The sequence below is a fragment of the Equus quagga genome, chromosome 8, assembly GCF_021613505.1.
Source record: "Equus quagga isolate Etosha38 chromosome 8, UCLA_HA_Equagga_1.0, whole genome shotgun sequence".
In the NCBI taxonomy this organism is placed as follows: Eukaryota; Metazoa; Chordata; class Mammalia; order Perissodactyla; family Equidae; genus Equus; species Equus quagga.
In genome coordinates this window covers 20,442,448-20,466,472 of record NC_060274.1, presented here as the reverse complement: position 1 = coordinate 20,466,472, position 24,025 = coordinate 20,442,448, and the positions used below count along the sequence as shown (strand labels likewise).

Sequence of the window (24,025 nt, the reverse complement as noted above, 5' to 3'; positions counted from 1 at the left end):
TGAGGATTTCCTGAAGAGGAGGTTTTGTGGCAATGAACTCCCTTAATTTTTGTTTATCTGGGAAAGTTTTTATTTCTCCATCGTATTTGAAGGATATTTTCGCTGGGTAGAGAATTCTCGGCTGTAGATTTTTGTCCTTCAGATTTTTGAATATATCATTCCACTCTCTTCTAGCCTGTAAAGTTTCTGCTGAGAAATCTGCTGATAGCCTGATGGGGGTTCCTTTGTAGGTTAGTTTCTTTTGCCTGGCTGTCCTTAGTATTTTCTCCTTATCGTTGACTTTTGCTAGCTTCACTACTATATGCCGTGGAGTTGGTCTTCTTGCATTGATAAAGTTTGGAGATCTATTGGCTTCTGTCACCTGAAGATCCATCTCCCTCACCAGATTTGGGAAGTTCTCAGCCATTATTTCTTTGAATAGGCTTTCTGCCCCTTTCTCCTTCTCTTCTCCCTCTGGTATACCTATAATCCTTACGTTGCATCTCCTAATTGTGTCTGATAATTCTCGGAGAGTTTCTTCATTTCTTTTTAGTCTTGTTTCTCTCTCCTCCTCTGCCTGCAGCAATTCTATATTGCCATCTTCCAAATTGCTAATTCTTTCCTCCATATTATCAGCCCTACTGCTCAGAGCATCTAGATTTTTCTTAATCTCCTCTATTGTGTTCTTCATTTCCAATATTTCTGTTTGGTTCTTCTTTATCGTATCAAACTCTTTTGTGACATAGCTTCTGAACTCGTTGAGTTGTCGGTCAGAATTCTCTCTTAACTCATTGAGAATTTTAATGATGGCTGTTTTGAAGTCATCATCATTTAGGTTATATATCTCATTTTCTTTGGGATTGTTTTCTGTGTATTTGTTACTTTCTTTCTGTTCTGGAGATTTAATGTATTTTTTCATATTGCTTGATGTTGTTGATTTGTGCCTCTGCATGGAGATAGAGTTTAGTTGCTCCTTTCACTTGTTTCTGCTGCTGCGGTAGGGGAGCAGCTGTTTATACTGCACCAACCAGGACCTCTGTCTGCAGTTGCTAACTGGGCCTGGGCCCCTCCTCGTAGCCACAGTAGCCCTTTGGATTCCCTCCTCTGCCGTGGGGGCCGTCACAGGGGGGCTTCAGGCTGCTGGTGCCTACTGTTGCAGCCCACCTAGATGTGCTCTCTCCTTGGGGTCTGCAATGGTGTTATGGGCTTTTCCGGCGGCCAGGGGTGGGATCACTTATATTTGTCTCTCCGTTGCTGACGGCACCCACAAAATCTCACTTGTCCTCTATGGGTCGCAGGAGAGCTATTGGCATCTTCTACAGTCTGTGGTTAGTTCACCTAGCTATGCTGCTTTTGCCCTGGGGTCTTCCAGCCTTGTGGCTGGCGGCTGGGTGCCTTCTACTGGTGCTGTGCAGAGGCTTTCCCTAAGGCTGCTGTGAGCCTGTAGGGTTTCCCCCTAGGCTACGAAGCTGGGTCTCTGGAACTCCCCCCAGCCCCAGTCCTCTCCGAGATCTCCGGCTATCCCTAGTCCCACGGGGCGGGCAACAGCTGGGGGTCGCCCCGCCCTCTGGGATTCTCTCCGGGCCTCTCCCAGAGCCGTGAATGCTGTGCGTGTCCCCTCTGCTAATGGCAGATAGAGAGTTTTTGTCTACTGCCCGGGCGGAACTCCGGCGCTTCCCCTCCGGGTCGCAAAGCCAGCCTTTGAAACTTCCCCCGGCCCCGGTCCTCTCTGAGATCTCCGGCAATCCCTACTCCCTCAGGGCGGGCAACGGCAGCTGGGGGTCGCCCCGCCCTCTGGGATTCTCCCCGGGCCTCTCCCGGAGCCGTGAATGCTCGGAGCCGTGAATGCTCGGCGTGGCCCCTCTGCTAATGGCAGATAGAGAGTTTTTGTCTGCTGCCCGGGCGGAACTCCGGCGCTTCCCCTCCGGGTCGCAAAGCCGGCCTTTGAAACTTCCCCCAGCCCCGGTCCTCTCAGAGATCTCCGGCAATCCCTATTCCCTCAGGGCAGGCAACGGCAGCTGGGAGCCCTCCGTACCCCCAGCGACTCTCTCTGGGACCCTCCGAGCGCCGCGAACACCAGGCGGGGTCTCGAACACCAGGCGGGGTCTCCCCGCCAATGGCGGGGAGAGACTCTCCCCGCGGGCTCAGGTGTGCAACTCCAAAGTTTCCCTCTGCGTTTAGGAGTAATTGCGGGGGGTTTAGGTAGGGTTCTGGTCACCTGTTTCCACCGTCACTCCTCTGTTGTGTGCTCACTCCTGCCCTAGATGTGTGTAGATCCTCTGGGGGCGTCCGTTGGAAGAAAGCCGCTTGCGGGTACTAGGCTGCTCGTCGGGGTCGGAGAGTTTTCACCTATTTCCACATCCTCCCGGAGGAAAGTCTGTCCGCCTTCCGATGTATAGTCGCGTGGGTATCTCAGACGTCCTGAGATGCTGTCTGGATATCCTTTGTCAAGCAATAAGTGTCCAAATAGTTGTAGACTCGAAGGGGGAGAAACAAAGAGGACTACTCACGGCGCCATCTTGGATCCCACCCATGGTACTTTTTTATGGCTGCCCCAGAAAACTAATGTCATGTACCTGGAGTTTATGCAGGATGCTTCATTAAGAGCTTACTCCACTAACCCAGGAGTGAAACTGTCATTCTAGCCTTAGAATAAGTTCACGTTTTCTCTATGCCTCTACTTTTCATATCTGTAAAATAGAGATAAGAATACTATCTACCTCATAGCACTGTTGGGAAGATTAAATAAGCTGATACACATAAAGTACTCAGAGAACAGTACACGGAACATGGAAGCTCTCAATAGCTATTGGCTATTCCCACCCTTCATGCATTGAACTACATGCCAGGCTCTGTTATGCACACTGTAGGTCCATCGCCAAACAAAACAGATATACATTTTTGCCCTTATGAAGTTTACATTATAGTGACAGGATGCAGACAATAAAACAAATAAGAAAATTATGTAGTATATTGGTCACTAACAAGTTCCAGGAGAGAAATGAAGCCGAGAGTGAGGATAGGGAAGGCTGGGGTTGGGTATGGCAACTTTCAATAGGGTGGTTCAGAAAGGCATCATTGCAGGAGGTGTGGGACTGAGCCACCTGTTTCCCTGGGAAAGGAGCACTCCAGGCAGAGGGAACAGAAGGGTAAGTGGCCTGGAGGAGGGGCCAGCCTGGAAGGCTCAAAGAGCAGGAAGGCCAGTGTGGCTGGAGCAGAATGAGGCGGGAGGCAGCAGGAGATGAGGTCAGACACTTAACAGGCCCTTGAAGGGCTGCGGCTTTTGCCCTGAGTGACATGGCAAATCGCTGGAGGCTCTGAGCACAGGAGTGACATGATCTGACACACAGTTTTGTAGGATCCCCTGGCCTGTGTGAGAGGAGATTTAACAGTGGTAGGGGCTGCGGGGAGAGAGAGGGAGAGAAACGGGGGGACCAAGTAGGAAGCTGTTTCTGAAATCCAGTCCAGAGATCACATTGGCTCTGACCAGGGTTGTTCAGTGCGGGAGGTAAAACCTAGTTGGTCTATAGGTATTTTCAGGAGAGGTGACTCTATCTCAGGCGAGTGACAGATTTCCTGAGGGACTGAATGTGATGTCGGGAGTAGCGGTTTAGGGAAGGAAATAATGAAGTCGTTGTTCCTCCTCCCTTTACAATTATTGTTATAACGAGAGGTAGCTTCATCAATCCTCTCCTCTTCATTCTTCGTCCTATCTTCTATGAGATTTTCTTCTTTTCCCAGCAGATAATAAGCCACTGCACATCCCACCCCGTTACTTGGTCAGCATGTTACGTCTAACTGGTCCTCTTTCCTACTGAAGTCTAGTCCCAACGAGAAGTAAGGGGATACTTAGCATGACCGTCTCTCCTGGGAACGTAACCTTGACTCTACCCTCTGTTTCTATCATCACGTCTTCCTTCTCAGGCCCCCCAACAGCATCTTTATAAAAGGAAACACCTGCTTTCTCTTCTTTTTTGAAAATTCGCTATTGTTTGCATTTTCTCATTGTAGCTATTTTTCTTCCACTTACTCCAATTTCCATTAATCCTCCCATCAATTCTTCCCACTATTAATGCTGTCTGTTCTCATTCCCATGGATTCTGCTACAACTCCTCAACAACGTAATAAATCTCCTATCTTCCTAGCTTATCCCTTTCCTCTGGTCCTCAGTTAAAACTCTTTATCACAGGAAGAGTCATTTGATGTCTCCGGGTCTTGGTTTGCTCCTCTGTAGAATAAAGGAATTAAACTAGATGATCACTAAAGATATTTTCAGTTTTAACTTTTCATCAAACTGACTCTCTGTTTAGTTACTCAGTGTTCTTTCACGTGTGGCAAGTTCTCATTTCGTATCTAACTCATCTTCCAATCTTCCCTTTCATTACTTCCTTACAGTTTCCAAAATCCTAACCACATTTTTTCACCATGATTTCTTAGGTCAAGCCAAGCAGTTTTCACCCACACCTTAACGTTCGTCAAAAGAGCGTGTGTGTTGTTGGGTTTTTTGTTTGTTTGTTTGTTTAACAATGGCACACAAAATAACTGAGGGACAATGTTTCAAGTCTAAAAGAAAGCAACCTTATTTGGATATTTCTTTACCATGACTGTGATCTTATGATATTATTTGAGAAATACATGACTGGAAAGTTTTGTTAATGCCGGTGACAAGCTAGTGACACAGTATCTGCTTTGATTTTTTCTGACATACTTCTGAGGTTTTTCATCTTCACTTCTTTGTGGTGCCCTCATTTTCATACTGTAACTGCCAATTCTGGTCAGCTAATGAGAAAGAGTGACAAGAAAAAAGAACTTAGCTTAGCTGACTGCCTCTCTTACAAATAAAGAAACACAGTTTGTTCTTCTGGATTTAAGATGAAATTAATAACGTTTTTAAAAACTCTGCACACAGAGGTCATTTTTAAAGCTTTTATTTAGCAAAAGTTCCAGGTGATTTTGAAATACACTGGACATGCCATTCACTGAGGATGAGAGAGGTTATTCCAGAACATTCTTTAATAGCCCAAAGCTGATTTTATCTATCAGAGCAAAAAGGGAAAAATCCACCCAAAAAGGTCTTTCCACAGTGGAAATTACATAGCTGGACTTCTTAGGCATTAAGGAAATTCACACACTCACAAATGGATATAATTAGTTAGAAATATTCTGTTTTTAAAATTAAATTTTACCCAACACATTATGACTATGGATGGGTTACTTTAATATAATAGCTATTTTTAGCAAACGAGTTGGACTTCACATTATTCAATCCTGGCTTATAAATTTAACTTTGCAAAACTGCAGAAGAAACATGTCCTGTCCAGCCATCTCAGCCCAAATCCATGCCATCTTCCCCGAGGCCCAGGTATAAGGCATCTCTCCCTCCTCTGAGCTCCACTGGAACTTATCCTGTGTCCAACCTCTCTGAGCCTGAGCTTCTTCATCTATACATGGAGATAACGAAACCTCCCCCAGAGGGTACTGTGAAGATTAAATCGGATCAGAATGTGAAGTACCTAGCACATAGAGGCACAAGATAAAAGTCACGTCTCCTCCTATCCTAGTATCATTTGCGGTTCAAGCCTGCTTTATAGTTCACTGAACCCAGGGCTGTCTCTAGGCTCTCAGCTTTTGGAAGGCACAGGCTCGTTCATCTTGATGCTTCCTGTAGAACCCAGAGTAGTGAATTGCATATTCTGGAGGTGCAGTGACTGTGTATTGTATTCAGTCGGGGGCTGAGCCAGGATGGCTCATAAGCCGCAGAACAATGACCTATGGCTCTGGGCTCTTTGGGCTGTTGTGTTAATACAGCTCCTCCCATGAGCTATGGCTCAGGCCACTTTGGCCTCGATACAGCCCACCGTGTTTTAAATTAGGTTGTACAAAATATAATTACTTCCTAAATTCTTTGGCAACTGATCAGAACAGTGTTCCATTTCTCACTGTAGAAACTGCTGCAGAAATATCGACTTGACTCTGAGAGAGGGAACGGAATCCACTACAATACGCTGGAAAAACAACAAGTTGTGTTGGAAAAGTACTGAGTCAAATAAACATGGATTATAAACTCCAGCTCGTCCTTCCAGACCTTGGGCAAGCTCTCTATGCTTACTGAGCTTCAATTAAAACAGATAACTCTACTTTGGGTGTCACACAGGGTCATTGGGTAGATCAGGAAGGTGACGCCTTGGGACAGACTTTAACTGTTGGAGCAGGTTGCAAAAACAAAGTCCAGAAAGCCACTGCTTTTCGGTCGTGTTAAGCTCTTACTTTGTCATAATCCAGACTCCCCTTCTTATTCCATTCTTTGGCAACTGACTGAGAGTTGAATGGCAACTCTCATCTTATAGTTTCATTTCAGTTCAGCAGAAAAGCCGTGCATGTGTGTGTTTGCACAGGCACACCCACAAGTGATGAAGTCTACATAACTCCCCATCTTTTCTTCTACAAGCCACGTTACAACGCAACAAGAAAGTGCAGTTGTGAATTCACAGCACCACAAACGCAGTGCCGGTAAAGCAGAGTGCTGGTCTGCCTGCGGGCAGCAGGAACCGCACGCATCACCTTTCTGTCTGACACTAGAACAACACTGCATGGCCCAGCCGCTTGTGGCCTTTTCTCATGTGTCAGTCACAGCTTCCTTTGTAAGAGAGTTCAAAGAAGATACAGCCCAACCAAAGCGTAACAGAAAGTCAGCCCCAGACGAAAGGTGGCAGGTTGGGGGAGATGTCGGCAGCCAATCTTTTCAGTTCAGGGAGAATCTTTGTTTCTAGGTCACTTTACTAACATCACCCTAGGCTTACTAAGCAAGGAAACTGGGAGGGAAGGGGGGCCGATGGGTCACCTACACACTACATAGGGAAGAACGAACCTTCCCAAATTTCTGAAAAAAATCTTCTTCTGCCCGGGCCAAGGCGTCTTCGTCAATGTACACTACGGGCCTTTTGGCCATGAGGAAGTACTGCACCTTCCGCAGGTTCCAGCCCATCACGTACTGGAGCCAGCCGCAGACGGCCGCCGTGGACCGGCCCACCCCGGCGTTGCAGTGCACGTACACGGTGTGTCCATTCTGGAGCAGCGCGTGCAGGAGGCACACCGCCTGGGGCAGCATCTGCACTCGGCCTGCGATGGAGAAAGCACAGCACACACACGTGAATGATGAAACCCCAACATCGCCGCTCACAATGACTCCTCCGGCGCCCCGTGAAACCACAGTGCCACCCTGGGAGAGGCAGGGACATCAGAGCTTGCTTTGTGTCTTTGTTTTGAAGGAAAAGGTGAGACAGTATCAAAACCTGCTAATAACAAAGTGGAAAGGGCACTCCAGAGGCAGTGGGTCAGCTCGGAACTTTTCAGTTGACTTTCCTGCTCCTTTGAGTGGCATCTGCATCAGTGCAAATCTCCCTTCAAAGAAAAACTGACTATCGCCGGTCATCAGAAGAACGGATTTTTACATCTATCAAAATGGTTTGTACAGACTGCACAGAGGGTTAGAGGATTTCAAAGAGAACATGACAGGTCCTGTCACCTGAATTTCCTTTAATCCAAAAAAATCTTCCAGGTAAATGTAAAAATACAGAATTCGTCCATATTGGTTAAAGGAGTCAATCTCATTCACCCAGCATATGCTTGCTGTCATTTGTCCAGTGGAAAGGCTAACCTATTAAATGATACACGTGGGATAACTGACTACTCATTTATTCCCTCATGATCTGGTGAGTATGAAAACTGATTCAGTTTCTCCTTTCCTGGGCAATTATGATCACTGTCACCACTGCCTCGTGACCACTATTTCGACTGTTGGATGATTCGAATGTCTTCTCCTCCCACTGAGAGGGCAGGCAGTGCTCTGTTGAGACCTGTTGCACTCAGCCCCTCTCTCCCAACTTATGGGGCAGAGACCCCCTAAAGTCATCAAACTCCGGGATGCCTGGAGTCTCCTCTGCCTGCAGATTCTCAGAGCAAAGATATTTAGTGGATGTTTTCAGGGGTGGAGGATGGTCAGTGTAAATTACTTTAAAAGGGGATGCAGGACAGAAAGTGTCAGAGCCCTGGATTAAAACTGCATGCGCATGACTTGATCTTCTCAGCTACTCTGCGTCCTCAACCACGTAGGGACACAATGGCCCTGGAAGGACCCTGTCCAGCCTTCCCACTGCCATCCCATGGGAGGACTGGAGAGGCAGGAGAGGCCCCTCTCAAACGATTCTACTGCAGATCTTCAGTGAGGCCTAGAATTCTCCCTGAGAGCCACTCGGGTAAGTTCAGACTGCCCTCTTTGGCTGTCTACTTTTAAAAAGGCAAGTGCCCTGAGGGGGCCAACACAACCATTGTGATCAGCTGTCAGCACCATAGGACAGACATTACCAAACACCCCGCCATGGCTTCAAGGCCCTCTCCGTTACCCCTCTATCCAGGGGGTTTACCTTAGACTCAGGCTCACTCCACTCCGAGACAGGAGCAGAAAATCTACATGGAAGCAGGATAACATTCTAATTTTGTGGCTGGTGCTCTGTTAATCTGTCTGACTAAGGATCGGAAGCCACAGGCCCTGCGCAGCAGTAGAGACGTTTGAACTGGCATGCCTTCGGGCAGGGCACACCTTGCTGTTCCTCTGGCTCCATCTCTCCCTCGTGCCTGTTGCCATACATTCGTGTCCTGGCCTGATCTCTGAGGGCATTTGAACTGGAGACGCACGCACCAGCTCCTACGTGTCGCTTGATTTCTCTTGAGTCCAAACTGAGCCACAGAACTTTAACTGATTTATATCTGCACGCTTGGTTTCAGGGACTCCGAGGCTGGAGCTAGGTGGGCCGGCCATAGAGTCAGTTGCCCAAGGCAGCCTCCTAGAGGCAGGGAAACGTCACTGGAAATGCAACAAGGTGTAGACTGTCGTGTGTACCAGAGGGACACCTTACAGTTGGTCCACCATTTGAACTGGAGATCAGAGGAGGCCAAACCTCCAATGTTTGAGGGACCCTGCTGGTCAGGCCAAGGCCTGCTGAGCACAGAGCAGTGTGGGCTTCTGTTCCACCGAGGGTGTCAGAGGTTTGCTCCGAGTAACAGCAGCTGGGAAGGGAACTCTCAGCGATGGATCCTGGAAGCTTGGGTTCATCCTGCTCCTGCCACAGCTGGCAGCACTTGACAGGTTCCTGTTACAGCTGCCTCCCCAGCTACCATGTAAATTGCCAGGAAATAAGCAGAAATATTTTTAATGTGGGTTTTCATCAAATGCCCAATATAAGACTAGCCATGGTGGCCACACGCAAGAGGAGCTGCTGGAGTCAGAGTCCCAGCCCCGGGTGCACAGCTTTTGCAGCATCAGTGCAGCTGGCCTGCCTGAGCCAGGGCTTCCATGGACCCGGCAGGATCCCTTCCTCCCACCTGTTCTCTGGCCAGAGGTTCCCCAAGAGGGGTCTGCCTCAGATAGCCCAAATGATGCAATGTCCCCCACTTTCCTCTTGATCTGTAAAAGATTCTGCAAGAGGCAGGCACACAATTCAGAAGCTGAAAAGGGACAAGTGTTAGTTTGAGGTTCTATGATCTCAGACACTTAATCCTGGAAGGTGAATGTCAGCTCCACCGGGAAGTTCTGGAAAGCTCCCAGCTTAAACACAGGGTCACTCACCAGTGGTCTTCTCCTGGAATCACTCAGCCACCCCTCTTAAGAACTGTCACAGAAATACTGAAATAAGCTAACGGAGAAATAAATAATAAAAAGGGGCACCAGAGATGCCCACCCATCTCAGCCTGGCCTCAGCCGGAGCCCCATTCATTTTGACCTCCAGGGACTGCAAATCACACTGCCCTGATGCCGGCGAACATGTACCTGTTGTGAACACTGGGCATGCAACGGCTCGTTTACAAGCCCCTCCGATCAACTACGAGGTTGGACTACTACCATCCTCAGTTTACATCTGAGGGAGCTGAGGCACAGAGATTGGGCCAAGGTTATTCCCCAATGGCCACTCAAACCCAGCCAGCTGGACTGCAACGCCTCTGACCTTAACACTGTACTACCGTTCTTCCCTGACCGGCCAGGTCAGGGGGCGTTGCTGCCCCAATGCTCTCAATCTGAATTCTCGGTCAGTCTCTGCACCCCACTTACCTGTCATGTTGTGGCTCTCAACACTGCGTGAGAGTAACACATCCCGGGGGCTTACACCTCTGCCCCTACCACAGAGTGGTTCTCTGCCCAACAGGCCCATGTTCCTCTGCCTGAAACCCACTCCAGGGAAGCTGAGCTAATACATAACCCACCACGGAACAAAAAGAGGGTCCTTAGCATCTGGGCTTACATAACAGCCAGTGTCAGCCAGAGCCCCTAAGTTTTATGTTTCACATTTTAGGCTCCACATAGAATTTAATTTGATAAAAAAGTTTCCATTCTTAAAAATGACACCTCAAGGCAAGACAGAAATCCAGGATTTTTATGTAAAACATTCCAAATTTAAATTTGGCAACAAAGTTGAAAATGTTAAACCCTGTGCAGGGCCAACAAAACATTCCTCCATCTGTGCTGCTTCCTTTGGAGTTTAAAACAGGCCTCGGCTCTCAGTATATGGTCAATAAACATTCGTTAAGTGCATGAATAAAAACAAAATAAAACAAAACCAGATAATATTGATTTAATCTGAGACACTACTAGACCCCTCTAATCCAATATCTGGTCCACCCTCCTCCAGGCTAACCCAACTCTGGAACGATTAAAAGCTTCCTGAAAGCAGGCACTGAGCAAGCACAGGCGGCGAGAAGAAGGAGGAAGGGCTGGGGGGCAGCTGGAGACACGAGGGCCTGAAATAAGGAGGAAGAGGAGAAAAGGCCCTGAAGACACACTTTACCTAAGGCTGATCCTGGAAGACATCATTCCTGGTACAACTTTCAGCCTTTCACACACACACACCCCTTTCCTTTCTCACTCCAAAGGCAGATTTATGGCTGAATAGATCATTATTTTATTCAAGCATATGTTCTTTTCCACCTTTGCAACATAACGTAGATTAGGTCCATGTTACCTATAATATCCTTTGGTAGAAATGTAAGGACTCGAGACTAATAATATAGTCCCAATTTTGTGAATTTCAAAGCACTTTTGTATCAATCATCTTATTCTATTGTTATAATCCTGTACGGTAGAAATTATTTTCCCAGTTTTCCAAATGCAGGAACCAGCCTGCCGCACATCACACAGCTACATGGGGTGACGAGGCTCAAACCAAGATGCTGTGGCTCCAAGGTCAGTGTCGCTGCGTCACAGCAGAGCTGAATTGAGTCAGAGAAGGGAACTTGGACCGTGACAATGAAGGGGTAGCTGAGGACTCGGGCAGCACACTGACTCATTTGACGCAAGGGCAGACCATTTGTTATCGACAGCACTGCACTAACGAGGTCAAAACACAATCTGAGTCCTTTCTATGGGAAGGAAAACTGAATTTTAATGAATAGAGTTGTTTTTTTCAGATGAGTGCCAGATTTGGGTGCTTTTCGTTTCTCAAGTGAAAGGTACAAACAAAATTTTTTTAAAAAAAGAAAGAAAGAAACCTAAACAACCCCTCTGCATGTGACAAAATGTACAAGACTAAGCACAATTGCTAGCACAATCGATTGCAACAGGTCCGTGACAACCCGTGGTGACAGTCAGTCCTAACAAACTGTCTTCTTCCTCAGACTTTATCTGACAGCATTATGCTGCAGCTCAAAACACTTACAGATGGATTTTTCTTTAGAGCTCCAAAAACATTCAGCTGAATTAATCTATATGTTCATTGTGCTAATACTGTGAGCCACATAGATTGATCTCTTGGTCAGAAGTTCCCCTGTGACCAGGAACGGTGGTTAACCCGTTGATTGCTCCCTCAGGCAATGCTGCGCCATGGAACCCCTTTATTCAGCCTTAGGGTCTGGCCTTTTCCAAGTGGGAGCCATTTGTTTTGCTGAACTGCCTCCATGTGGAAGATGCTTCACGGTTATGACTGGGACCTGGTGACTCTTTGACCCCAAAGGAAGTTTTAACACAACGACAGCAGGTCTCTGGGGACAGAATTTTCCCTCAGGCTTCTGCATACCCCTAAAATCATCAAGCAAATTACCTATTAGTCAGCAGGGCATTGGGGTAATCAGTGCATGGGCTAGAATGGGACGTGGGCCACAGTTAGTTCAACTTCTCTGAGCCTTGTCTCCTGAAATACTCTGGTGGGATAACAGTGCTATAAAACCAGAATCCAAGAAGCGAAAAGCAAAATGTTCTCTGGAAGCTACAGGCACACTGTCCTCACAACCTGCTCTGTTTTGAAACCAGAGAAACAAGCTGGATGGGGCAAATAGGACCTAGATTCCACCAGTTCTCTTCTGTGCAAATAAAGGGTTTTTTCCGCCTTCCTTGAAAAAAGACAGAGCGCTTCTAGCGAAATCAAGCTTATTCGGGTCAATGTTACCAAAAGGAGTACCCAAACCATCCCTGCCTACGGGAACAAAAATTATACCTCCTCCCCAGGGATAGCTCAGCTCAGACACAGACCCACAAAGGGGTCCAGCCTGGCCAGGAGGACCGCCTGAGATTCACAAAGAGCCAAGGTGGCCGAGGGAGGCTAGGCTCCCTGTGATCCTCCAGGTCTTCTGTCCCCACCACATCTTGGACTGTTGACCCCGGGGAGACAAGCTGCCTCCCCGGCAACTCGTGACTGTGGGTGACTGCAGCGCTCAGGAATACGAGGGGCTGAAAGCGCGGCGGCCTGTGGATCGGGCACGAAGCGCCCGCGGGAGCGTGCCGAGCTCGGATCGTGCCGAGCTCCGGATCGTGCTGTCCGGGGCCACGCTGTGAGTCGGAATGCCTATGCTGAAATCTAGGCAGCCTCCCTATCGCGTGACCTCGGCCAGGCTACTTAACTTTGTACCTCAGCCTCTTCCTCTGCAAAATGGCCATAACTACAACATCTGCCCGAGACTTGTCGCGAGAGTTAAAGGAGTTAATGCAGGAAACTCCTTGGAAGAGTGTCTGATACCTACTGCTCTTTTGGGGGAAGAGGGCTGCTGATAGCAACCACCCCTCTCTAGGGACCACTGCCCTGCTTTCCCCCAGAAGAGTTACCAAATTCCCTCAGCCTGGGCCGTTTCCATAGCTCTCTGCTGCCCCCTGCTGCCTCTGGTTGATACTACCGGTGTAGTTGTGTTTTCTTGGCTTCAGATACCTCCCTTTTTCTACAAGAACCTTATTCTAGAACCAGGCTGAAGCACAGATCATTCCTCTAAAATCTCATGCCCCGGTGCCTTGGCCCATGCTGCTTCTTCGACCTGGCACGGCCTCCCTCCCTCCACCTCGACCGTCCTGCCCCCTCACATGCCCTGGCACCCCTGCAGCCTCCGTGTGCCCCTCTCCACAGAGAGCTCCCCAGCACGTAACCCTCCTGGAGCACGACTCTTTCCTCTCGCACATTCTCTGGACCGTTACTAGTTTTCAACCTGTCCTACTGCGTCTTACCATTAGATCAAAACTGTGCCGTATTTGTCTCTGTTTCCCCGCAGCACCCATGTCACCCCGCCATTCCCTTCTCAAAGACATGCTCAGCCGGTCCTTCCGCGATAAATGAAGCCTTGTTCTGGCCTGCCGCCCCAGGTTGCATTCTCTCTCTCACCATCTCATTTATCTATCGCGGGAACCTCCTAACTGGGTCCCCAGATCCACTCTGGGTCCACCTCCAATCCAGTCTCTACACTGCAGTCAAAGTGCCCTTTCAGAGAGAAAAAATGGTGATCTTGGCATTCCCCAGCCTCCCGCCCTTCCCACTGCTTCTCACCGCTCTGGGATAGAGTCTCAAGTCCTTATTGCGGCCCAAAGCCCTCAGGACCTCTTCCCTCATTCTCTGACCTGCAGCCACACTGCCTTCTCTCTGTTCCCACAACACCGAGCTCTCCTGCAGCGGGGATGTTTCTCAAGCTGCTCCCTCTGCCACAGAGCCTCTTTCCCCCCCCCCCCCCCCCCCCACCTCCCCCGCCCCCCACCTCCCCTCTTCAGATTTCAGCTTAAACATCACTTCCCAAAAACCACTTTCCTGACTCCCCTGTGAGGTCCACTTTGTCTGTGCGTGCTCTCAGAGCCATCTCTATGTATCTTTCTAACAAAAAAACTCATCACAGTTTTAAATTTCCATTTGTAGTCATTTGATTAATGCTTGTCTTCCCCATGGGACCATAAGCTTCACGAGGACAGGAGTTGTACCTGCATTTCTTCACTGTCATGTTCCCAGCCACCAGCCTAATGCCACACACATGGTAGATGCACAGTAAATGTTCAATGAATAAACAAATCAAAGGACCCATGCTAAACAGACTCTTAGCCGAGGTGTCAAAAGATATATACTAAGTATGTTAAACCTAAAACCTTGTATTTATTCCATTTTTATCATCCATATGTAGGTCATTCAATATAGATAGAAAGGTAGGTAGGTAAGTAGGCAGATAGATACATAGACACATAGATAGATAGATAGACAGGCAGGCAGGCAGACAGCAAGGGCTCCTCTGAAACGCATTCAACAAGGAGCCAGAAAGATCCTTGTGACACTTACCTTCAGTGCTCATATCTGGGGTCGGCATCCAGATGTAGGCCAAGCCTTCTTCCTTATATAACTTAATCATCGTGTCTGGGGTCATGGGTTCTGGGTAGCGGTTACAGCCTGAGGAATTCTGCACAATATCCCATTCGGTCTGGAAGTTCATCACAGCTGTAATCCCCAATTCATGCTTCAGTTTGATGGTTACGTGCTCCACTTGGCGAGGGCAGCTACCCAGCCAGATATTTGGTAGAATCCTAAGGAGAACATATGGAGTCAACTATTACTATTGTTAGGATTTGAGGTCTAAGGACCTGCAGAAAAGATGTGGTATTAAAATGCAATTAACCTTTAAATCTGGCAGGAAAAAGCTGTATTGAAATATGAGAATCAATATTATTATTGAAAGAAAAAATACGGGTTTTGTTTTTGGGGAAACAAATAATCCACTTAACTAGAATACTAGGAAATAGGCATTAGCAAACCAAATCTAGCAAGACAGTAAAATAAGTCCACCAAGTTAGACTTATTCCATGAATGTATACATGGTGCAACATTAGGAAACCCATCAATATATTCCAAATACTAACAAATCAAAGGTGAAATTCCTATGATTAGAGCAATAAATTCCGGAAAACATTTGCTAAAATAAAATGGCCATTCCTGTTTAAAAATCTAGGTAAAAATTTCAAATAGTATGAGACCTTTAAACATGCTGAATACCAGAAGCTAACAGACCACAATCTTTTAAATAAAATCAAAGATTATTCCATTAGCACCCAACATTGTTCTGTATGTCTCCCTAACACTGTAAGATAAAAAGAAGACATATGGCTATCTGTAAACAAGAGTAAACCATATCACCATTTTGTCAAGTATGACAATATTTACGCATGCGAAGGCTGGGTCCACCCTCAATACCCATGCTGCCAGTTCAGGGGCCAAGTCCTGAGAACCACTTCCCTACGAGATTCAACTACCAACGCTATGCAGAGGATTAAAAGCATTAGGATTAGGATATCTGGATGAGGGAAAATATACAAAAATCAAACAGCTTTTCTCTCTACTACAAATAGCCAGGTAGAAATGGAGGAGGAAGAGGAAATCTCATTCAAAAGGAGTAACAAAATAATAAAACATCTAGAAATACATTTAACCAGAAAGAACTATGAAATTTTATTATGAAATTTTATTAGAGGGTGTTAAGAAAAAACAACAAATAGAAAGACATACCACATTATTTAATTGGAAGACTTAAAATCATAAAGTGTAAATATCATAAAAATATAAATATTTTCCAAATTAATATATAAATGTAATGCAAATTATTATAATCTATTATATGTGGTATTTACGGTCCTGTTCTAATAATTTTACATGTGTACATCCTTTCCAGAATTAATGGGTAGATATTTTATTTCAAACTTCACTTGAATTTTGTCACCTAGCACTTTACTAGGTTCCTTATCGCACATCCAGACAACAGCGAGCAGAAGAGGATGGCAGGCATCGCTGATGCCCACCAGGACTCCCAGGTAGCCCCTTGCAAGCAGGGAGGACTAAACTTTCTCTCCACCTCGAAGTTAGCCATGGCCATATGACTTGCTTTTGTCAATAAAATGGGAGCTGAAGTGCCATGTGTCACTTCCAGAGGTACAAATTTAACACCCACTGCATGGTCCCCACGCTCGCTCTCTCCCTGCTGCAGTGATCATGAAAGCATGTGTGAACGCTGAGCTTCTGGAAGATGAGGTAACCCAGAATGTGTGGCTACCTCAGCGAGGACAGCTGCCCTGGAGAGCTACGGGCCTGTGTGTTAAGGCAATTTTGGCATTATTTGTTAGTATAGCATATCCTGGCTTGTTCTGACTGATACAATGGCTAAATAATTAATTGCTTAAAGTCTCTAATGTGCAGGAAAGAAATTGAGCAGAGGGTCCACACCTTTACTTAGTTTCTTAGTCCGTCATCTCATTCAGCCTGGTCTTCAAATGTATTTAAACTAACTGGAGCTTCAGGAAACTCAAAACAAGGCAAAGACAAACAAGTCCACAGTCGGCACCTAAACATATCTATTTCCCACCAAGTTGGGGTTTTTTTTGGTGAGGAAAATTCACCCTGAGCTAACATCCATCGCCAATCTTCCTCTTTTTCTTGCTTGAGGAAGATCAGCCCTGAGCTACCATCGGTGCCAATCTTCCTCTATTTTGTATGTGGGATGCCACCACAACATGGCTGATGAGGTGAGTAGGTCCACAGCTGGGGTCCAAACCCGCAGACCCAAGGCTAAGCCAAAGGCAGAACATTCGGGACTTTAACCACTCGGCCACGGGGGCTGGCCCCCTAACCAAGTTTCTAATGAGAACAAGCCCTTGAAATACACACCCACGCATTCTCACACACATAAAAACAGTTTCTGAATCAGATATTTCCAACTTTTTGATAACATACTGAATTCTTCCTCTAGAAATGCTAGAAGTCAGAGTCCATATTTAAGAATTTCTTAAGCAAGATGTTCTGAACCTAGGAGACAGACAACTAAAGACAAATTCTGAAAACAAGCACTGTTTTGAGGGATAGAGAATTCAAGATATAAACTAAATTGTACTGAACCATTATATGGGATGTGGAGACAAACACTGAGCCTGTTGGAAACACACAAATCAATGGATTCTGCTTAATCAGACAGTTAAAGTGCCCCTTATATGCATCTTATTTCAGTTTGTTTTCTCTAAAAGTAGGCAATATATTTCTAGTTCCAGGATACACTGAAAGTAACAAGATGTATCATCTACTTTGTAAACGGCAATTAAACTTTTACTTATCCATCCAAAAAAAATGATTGGACACCATTAAAAATCAATTTTTACTCAGCTCATCTTAGTTTTAATCTTCTTTTGGTGTCAATGATACGTTAATTGCAAAAATCAGGATTTTTTTTTAAGGTAATAAAGAAGCTTGTTGAAATATGGGATTTCGGAAATGAAAATCTTCTGTAAAGGTAGGTTTAATGCAAGATATACCAAACTTCAAAGATATAACAATGAAATAAAAAATATAGCTCACAACATATTGTAAATTACATTGTAAAACTTCCAGAGAGAACAGCTCACTATCGATCATGAGTTATATCAGATTTCTGGCAGCTCCATTAAAGAATATTTGAAAAGTCAAAGAGAAACCTTGTACCAAGTGGGTATTGACCCTCAGTCAACCCAGAACAGAAGTTCCCAAACCTGCCTTTGCACTAAAGTCACATGAGATGCTTTTATAAAAATTTCTATTACCAGGATCTATTCCAGAGATATTCATAAAGTGGCTCTGGAGTGAAAGCTATGATTCTGTGGATTGTTTTTGTCTTTAGAAATTAACAAGATTATATACATATATATTACATATGCAGCCAGATCCCACAACCACTAGCCTGGAAGATTCCAATAAACATATAGGAGAAGCTTAGTATATAGATCTCAATACCTTTTAACAGCATTAAAAAATATGGAGATGAGAAGACGTAGACTTGCTCAACTCTAGACAGGTACACATAAAGTTAAGTCCTTACTTTTCTCCAAAAATAGTTTCAAGACTGCAAATGATTCCTAGACAGAGAGTGAGGAATGGAAACTATCTATTATGAGAATGTGTGTCCATGCATTTAATGCGTAGCATCTTCTAAAAAGTCAAAACTAAATCTACTTCTGACTCATGACAAATATATAATATAGTCATATCCATTAAAGTGTGCTTTTGTAGACAATGATTTTATTAACTCGAGCTTTGACTATGATTCAACAAGATTGGATTTCAATAAAATTCATCCTAGTAATATTACAAGTTAGCTAAAGACCAGGGGAAAGAAATGGATGGCTGACATTCTGGAACCTTACTTTCTTGGACTGCAAGTCAAAATCAATCTCATTCATCTGAGTGAGTCTGGATTTGTGGTTCCAGGTAATCACATCACAACACTACACCGTTTGCTCTACCTGTCAGGCTGGGGCCTGTGGTACAATAGCTACTGAAGCGTACAAATCAGAGCCTGCCTGTTCCATCTCGGATGTCAGTCAAAGAAGCCTCACTGGCAATAATGAGTACATCAGACAGAAAGAGCATCCAAGCCCTTTGCAAAAAACACTACAGGGTATTGACAGGAGGGGGAGGTGTGGAAAAGACAAGAGACATCAGCAAACAAGACAGTTTTATAGACTCCACGTAAGTTCCATCACTAATGGCCATGAGAAATGGCAGAATAACCTTTTCCTGAAGGTGAAAATTAGCATTATGTTTTATTCCTAGAACAAAAAAATGTTAGGAAAACCACAGGAATGATGAGATCGATGTACGAACCAGGCTTTTGTTTATTTCTTATCACAACAAAAGACCGCAACTATTAAATTGCAGTGCCCTCTCCTAGCCATACAAACACAGCACCGTTTCAAAGACAGAGAAAGTGGATTTCGCTGAGAGTCTTTACAAAAGGCAGCTAAGAATTTAGGAACAAAAAAAGATTAGCACATTTCCTAAGTTGTATAATTGTGCTGCATTTACCTTATTTAATATTTTATGGGCAATTCGATGTGAAATTAAAATGTGATCTGGCTTTTAAATAATGAGTAAAGGAAAACAAAGTCTCTCAGTCCTGTAATTTATATCTCATTAGTGGGAAAGCATGAGAAACATTAAAATCAACCTCCAGCAACTCCAAGCTTCATCAGCACATATAGCTCCTTCTGCTGAAAATTCGTCCGTCAGCATCAAGCGTTAAGTTATTAACGCCAACTTCTGCCCCAAAAGGGTGCTTGTGACAGACTCCAGTTAAGGCTGAATAACTGCTTAAAGACAAATTCCAGTTTAGAGAGTGATATTAATTAACTTCATTAAAAAATAGTTTTATTATAGTTTGCTTGTGGGTCAAAGACCATAGTGTATATAGAGTACATGTTAATTTCTATAAGTGCAGTTAGCTTCTTACATCTTTTTGGATGTGTTTTGTAGTTTAGAGCCACATGAAGAAATATTCTTCTCATATATTCTTTTATTTTCTATATTATAAAGTACCATACAATGAATTATGAAGGTCTGTTATAGGTTGAATTGTGTTTGCCCAAAATTCCCGTATTGAAGTCTTAACCCCTGGCCCCTCAGAATGTGACCTTATTCAAGGATAGGGTGTCTACAGAGGTAATCAAGTTAAAATGAAGCCATTAGGGTAGGGTCTAATCCAATATGACTGATGTCCTTATAAGAAGCGGAAATTTGGACATAAACACATAGAGAGAGAAGACAACGTGAAGATAAAGAAGATGGCCATCCGAAGGCAAGGAAGGAGGCCCTGGCACAGACCCTTCCCTCACGGCCTGGAGTGGATCAACTCTGCAGACACGTGGAGCTCAGACTTTTTGCCTCCAGAACCGTGAGACAATAAATTTCTATTGTTTAAACAACCCAGTTTGTGGTGTGTTGTTAGGGCAGTCCCAGGAAATGAACAGAAGGTCTAAACATTCAGAGGTAAACTATATACATTCAATCATCCAGACTCTTTAAATACACATACATCAAGTGCACTTAAAGCGTTTTAATATTTTTCACCCTTCATCCTGATGTTGGAATTATACAAATATGACTTGACTTTGATTTTGGTACCCAAATTGTTCACTTATCCACAATACTACCCACCTCCTTCCTTCACTCATGTCCTTCCTCACCTGAGCACCTCCCACATGGCAGAAGAAACCATCAGGCCCCTGGCTGGACTACGGCTTCTTTCTTTCTAAAGTTCTGACGTGTCTCGTTTTGATAAATAAGGTAGAGTCTTGGGCCCATTTGCCTAGCTCTCAGAGAATGGACCTCAACGGAGAATCACCTGAAATGTACAAAGGCACAGTCTCTCAGACACATACCTTCTGAAGACTCTTAGTCCCAGAGGGTTTAGCCTTCTTCTTTTTGCAAATTTCTTGCCCTGAAATTAGGTTTCTATGCCATATTGATAGATTATAGTGGTAAATAAGGCAACTGGCACACTTCACTTTCTTAAAGTCAATCAGAAGGTAAACACAAAGATTGAGACAAACGGCCAGGCTAGCAGCCTCAACCAGCTACCTCAATACAAATTTCAACAAAATGTTCCATTAAAATATCCTCTTGGCAATGCTACTTTTGTTTTCAATGCTGAACACTCCTTGAAAGAGTGAAATGTCATGTTTAATATTTTTTCACATAATGAACTTGAAAGGATTTGTTTAAAATTAATCACTTGCATAATGAATTAGGAACCACCGAAGATCAAGGAAGTAATAAAAAATTAAACATGTGAAATTTTTTTCTATTTGTTTTAAAGTCATTCTGTCTATTCAACAAATATGTAATGATGCCGGTTTTTTGTCAGGCACTCAACAGTCAATAGTGAGCCAGACAGTTAATGTATGCCCTCATTTGAGCCTATCTTTTTTGAGGAAAGTAGGCAATAAGCAAATAAATATATAAAATGTGTAAAATTTTAAAAATTAATTTGTAATGTGCTACTGAGGACACAAACAAGGAGTTAAAAAAGAGAACCACAGGGGAGCTAGAATTCAGATAAGACAATCAGGAAGGTCTTCTCTGAAAAAGTGACATTAAAACTGAGACCTCACATCTATTGGAGAGCTAATATTTGACGAAGGAGCCAAGAACATACAATGGAGAAAGGAAAGCCTCTTTAATAAATGGTGTTGGGAAAACTGGACAGCCATGTGCAAAAGAATGAAAGTAGACCATTGTCTTTCCCCGTGCACAAAAATAGATTCAAAATGGACCAAAGACTTGAAGGTAAGACCTGAAACCATAAAACTTCTGGAAGAGAATATAGGCAGTACACTCTTTGACATCAGACTTAAAAGGATCTTTTGGAATACCATGTATACTCAGACAAGGGAAACAAAAGAAAAAAATAAACAAATAGGACTTCACCAGACTAAAGAGCTTCTGGAAGGCAAAGGAAACCAAGATCAAAATGAAAAAGCCCACCACTGGGAGAAAATATTTGCAAATCATATATCCAATAAGGGGTTAATCTCCATAATATATAAAAAGCTCACACAAATGAATGACAAAAAAAAAAAACAATTCAATCAAAAAGTGGACAGAAGATATGAACAGACATTTTTCCAAAGAAGACATACAGATGGCCAGTAGACACATGAAAAGATGCTCAACATCACTAATCATCAGGGAAATGCAAATCAAAACTATACTTAGAAATCATCTTACACCCATTAGAATGGCTATAATCACCAAGACAAAAAACAACAAATGTTGGAGAGGTTGTGGAGAAAAGGGAACCCTCATCCACCACTGTTGGGAATGCAAACTGGTGCAGCCACTGTGGAAAAGAGTATGGAGATTTCTCAAAAAATTAAAAATAGAACTACCATATGACCCAGTTATCTCACTACTGGGTATTTAACCAAAGAACTGGAAATCAACAATTCAAAGAGACTTATGCACCCCTATGTTCATCACAGCATTATTCACAATAGCCAAGACATGGAAGCAACTCGAGTGCCCATCAACGGATGATTGGATAAAGAAGATGTGGTATATTTATACAATGGAATACTACTCAGCCCTAAAAAAGGAAAAATCATCCCATTTGCAACCACGTGGATGAACCTTGAGGGCATCATGTTAGGCGAAATAAGCCAGACAGAGACAGACAACCACCATATGATTTCACTTTATGTGGAATATAAACAAACTTATAGACAAAGAGATAAATTAGTGATTACTGGGGGAAGGGAGCTGGAGGGTGGGCACGAGGGGTGAAGGGGCATACTTATATGGTGTATGAAAAACAATAATGTACAACTGAAATCTCACTATTTTATAAGTTATTATGACCACAATAAAAAAAATAAAAAATGAAAAGCGTGTCATCTTAATATACGGAGTCAATGACAGTAACTAGTTTATATATATATATATTGTCAAAGTGCATAAACCTGTTGTTAAGGATGTCAAAAAAAAAAAAAAAAAAAACCTGAGAGCTGATGTAGAAAAAGGAGGGAGACATCCAATGTTCCTATGGTGAGATAGAGTGAGGTAGACAGACGCTAGTAACTTAGAGAAACCTAGAGAGATGGAGTGAGGTGGACAAGGAAGGAGAGGTGCATGAGACAGATTGAGAAGGCCGTGCTGGGTCTTACCCATGTGCTGGGAATTTATGCAATAATATGAAAGCAATGAAAAACAATGAAGGATTTTTAAGTAGAGGAGTGATATAGACTTTAGAGTTTTTAAAAGGTGACTCTGTCTGTCATGAGGAAGACGGAAGACCTTTCAGAGAGTGAGAGTTGGGGATACAGTTAGTGGTGCAGAGAGAGAGAAGTGGATTAACTCAAGAGGTACTTGGATGAGTGGAACCAACAGAACTTGCACATTAACTGGATGAAAGGGTTGATGGCAGGGGAAGATTCGAAATGACTCCAAGTTTACCACTGTGATATTATAATCTACAATCTCTTAACCAGGTCTGCCCTCAATGAAGCCTATCCCTCTAAGCTTCTTTACTATATATTTTCACAAGTTTCAGATTTACCAACATTTTATTTACTAGGCATCATGCTAATGGCAGCCATATGCCTAAAGTCTTGATGATATCAAACTCTTCAAACTTCCTTTCAGTTTTCCACTCAAATCTTTATTTCTATTATGGAAATGCTAATAATGTAGGCTGTTTGTGATGTGAGAATTTTGTACATAAGATATATTGCTCATCAATTAGGTTTAATTTATATCAAGGATATCCATTGTGGACAAAGTGGTACACAATGGAACTGATCTATTTATTTAACCAATTCACTAAAGAGATATTTTAAAATTTTATTCTTTGCACTTGAGACTTTTTATTTCAGCTCTAGAACACACATAAATTTAGAAAATAAGACAGTTGGAAAATGAAAAAAATCATGTTTTTTCTTCTTTTTTTATGTGAATTATTCACCGTTGCCAATTAGTCATTTGAGTCATTGAAATACAAGGAATTCCTGGTATGAAAAGAGATTCTATTGAGTACCTTGGGCCACAACAGGTGTTTTCATTATAATTTTCTTGACAAAAACCAATCATCTGGGATAGTCATTTGGTTATTACTCATCTAGACCAAGGCTTCTCAAATATTAACATGCAGACAAATTGTCTAGGGATGGCATTAGGATGCAGATGGTGATTCAGTAAATCCTGATTAGAGGCTGAGATTCTGCATTTTCATGAGCTCCCCTGTAAGGCCAGTGCTGCTGGCCGTTGGACCACACTTTGAGTAGCAAGGAGTACTCTAATAATAATATTTAATCGAAATGCTATTGTTATAGTATTATACATCACAGTAGTTTAATACCATTCATAATGCTCAGGTGGACTGAGAAGTGACATAAGATCCTCTGCCAGGGTGGACAAAAAAAGACAAACGTTACTCTACTGTTGAGGCTAATATCAGAGGCCTAATGTTAACCATGCAGAGAGGC

At 43.8% G+C, this 24,025-nt stretch overlaps 1 protein-coding gene across 1 annotated transcript in view; it reads right to left on the bottom strand.

The window, feature by feature from the left end:
* Positions 1–4,891: 4,891 nt before the first annotated feature.
* The window catches only part of EPM2A (EPM2A glucan phosphatase, laforin), a gene marked incomplete at its 5' end in the record, with an annotated part of 85,011 nt that continues 65,877 nt past the window's right edge, over positions 4,892–24,025 (bottom strand). Inside the window, 2 exons of the mRNA XM_046669837.1 lie at positions 4,892–7,098; positions 14,541–14,782. Of these exons, the coding sequence (XP_046525793.1) occupies positions 6,821–7,098; positions 14,541–14,782 (520 nt within the window). The remainder of the gene's footprint in view (positions 7,099–14,540; positions 14,783–24,025) is intronic.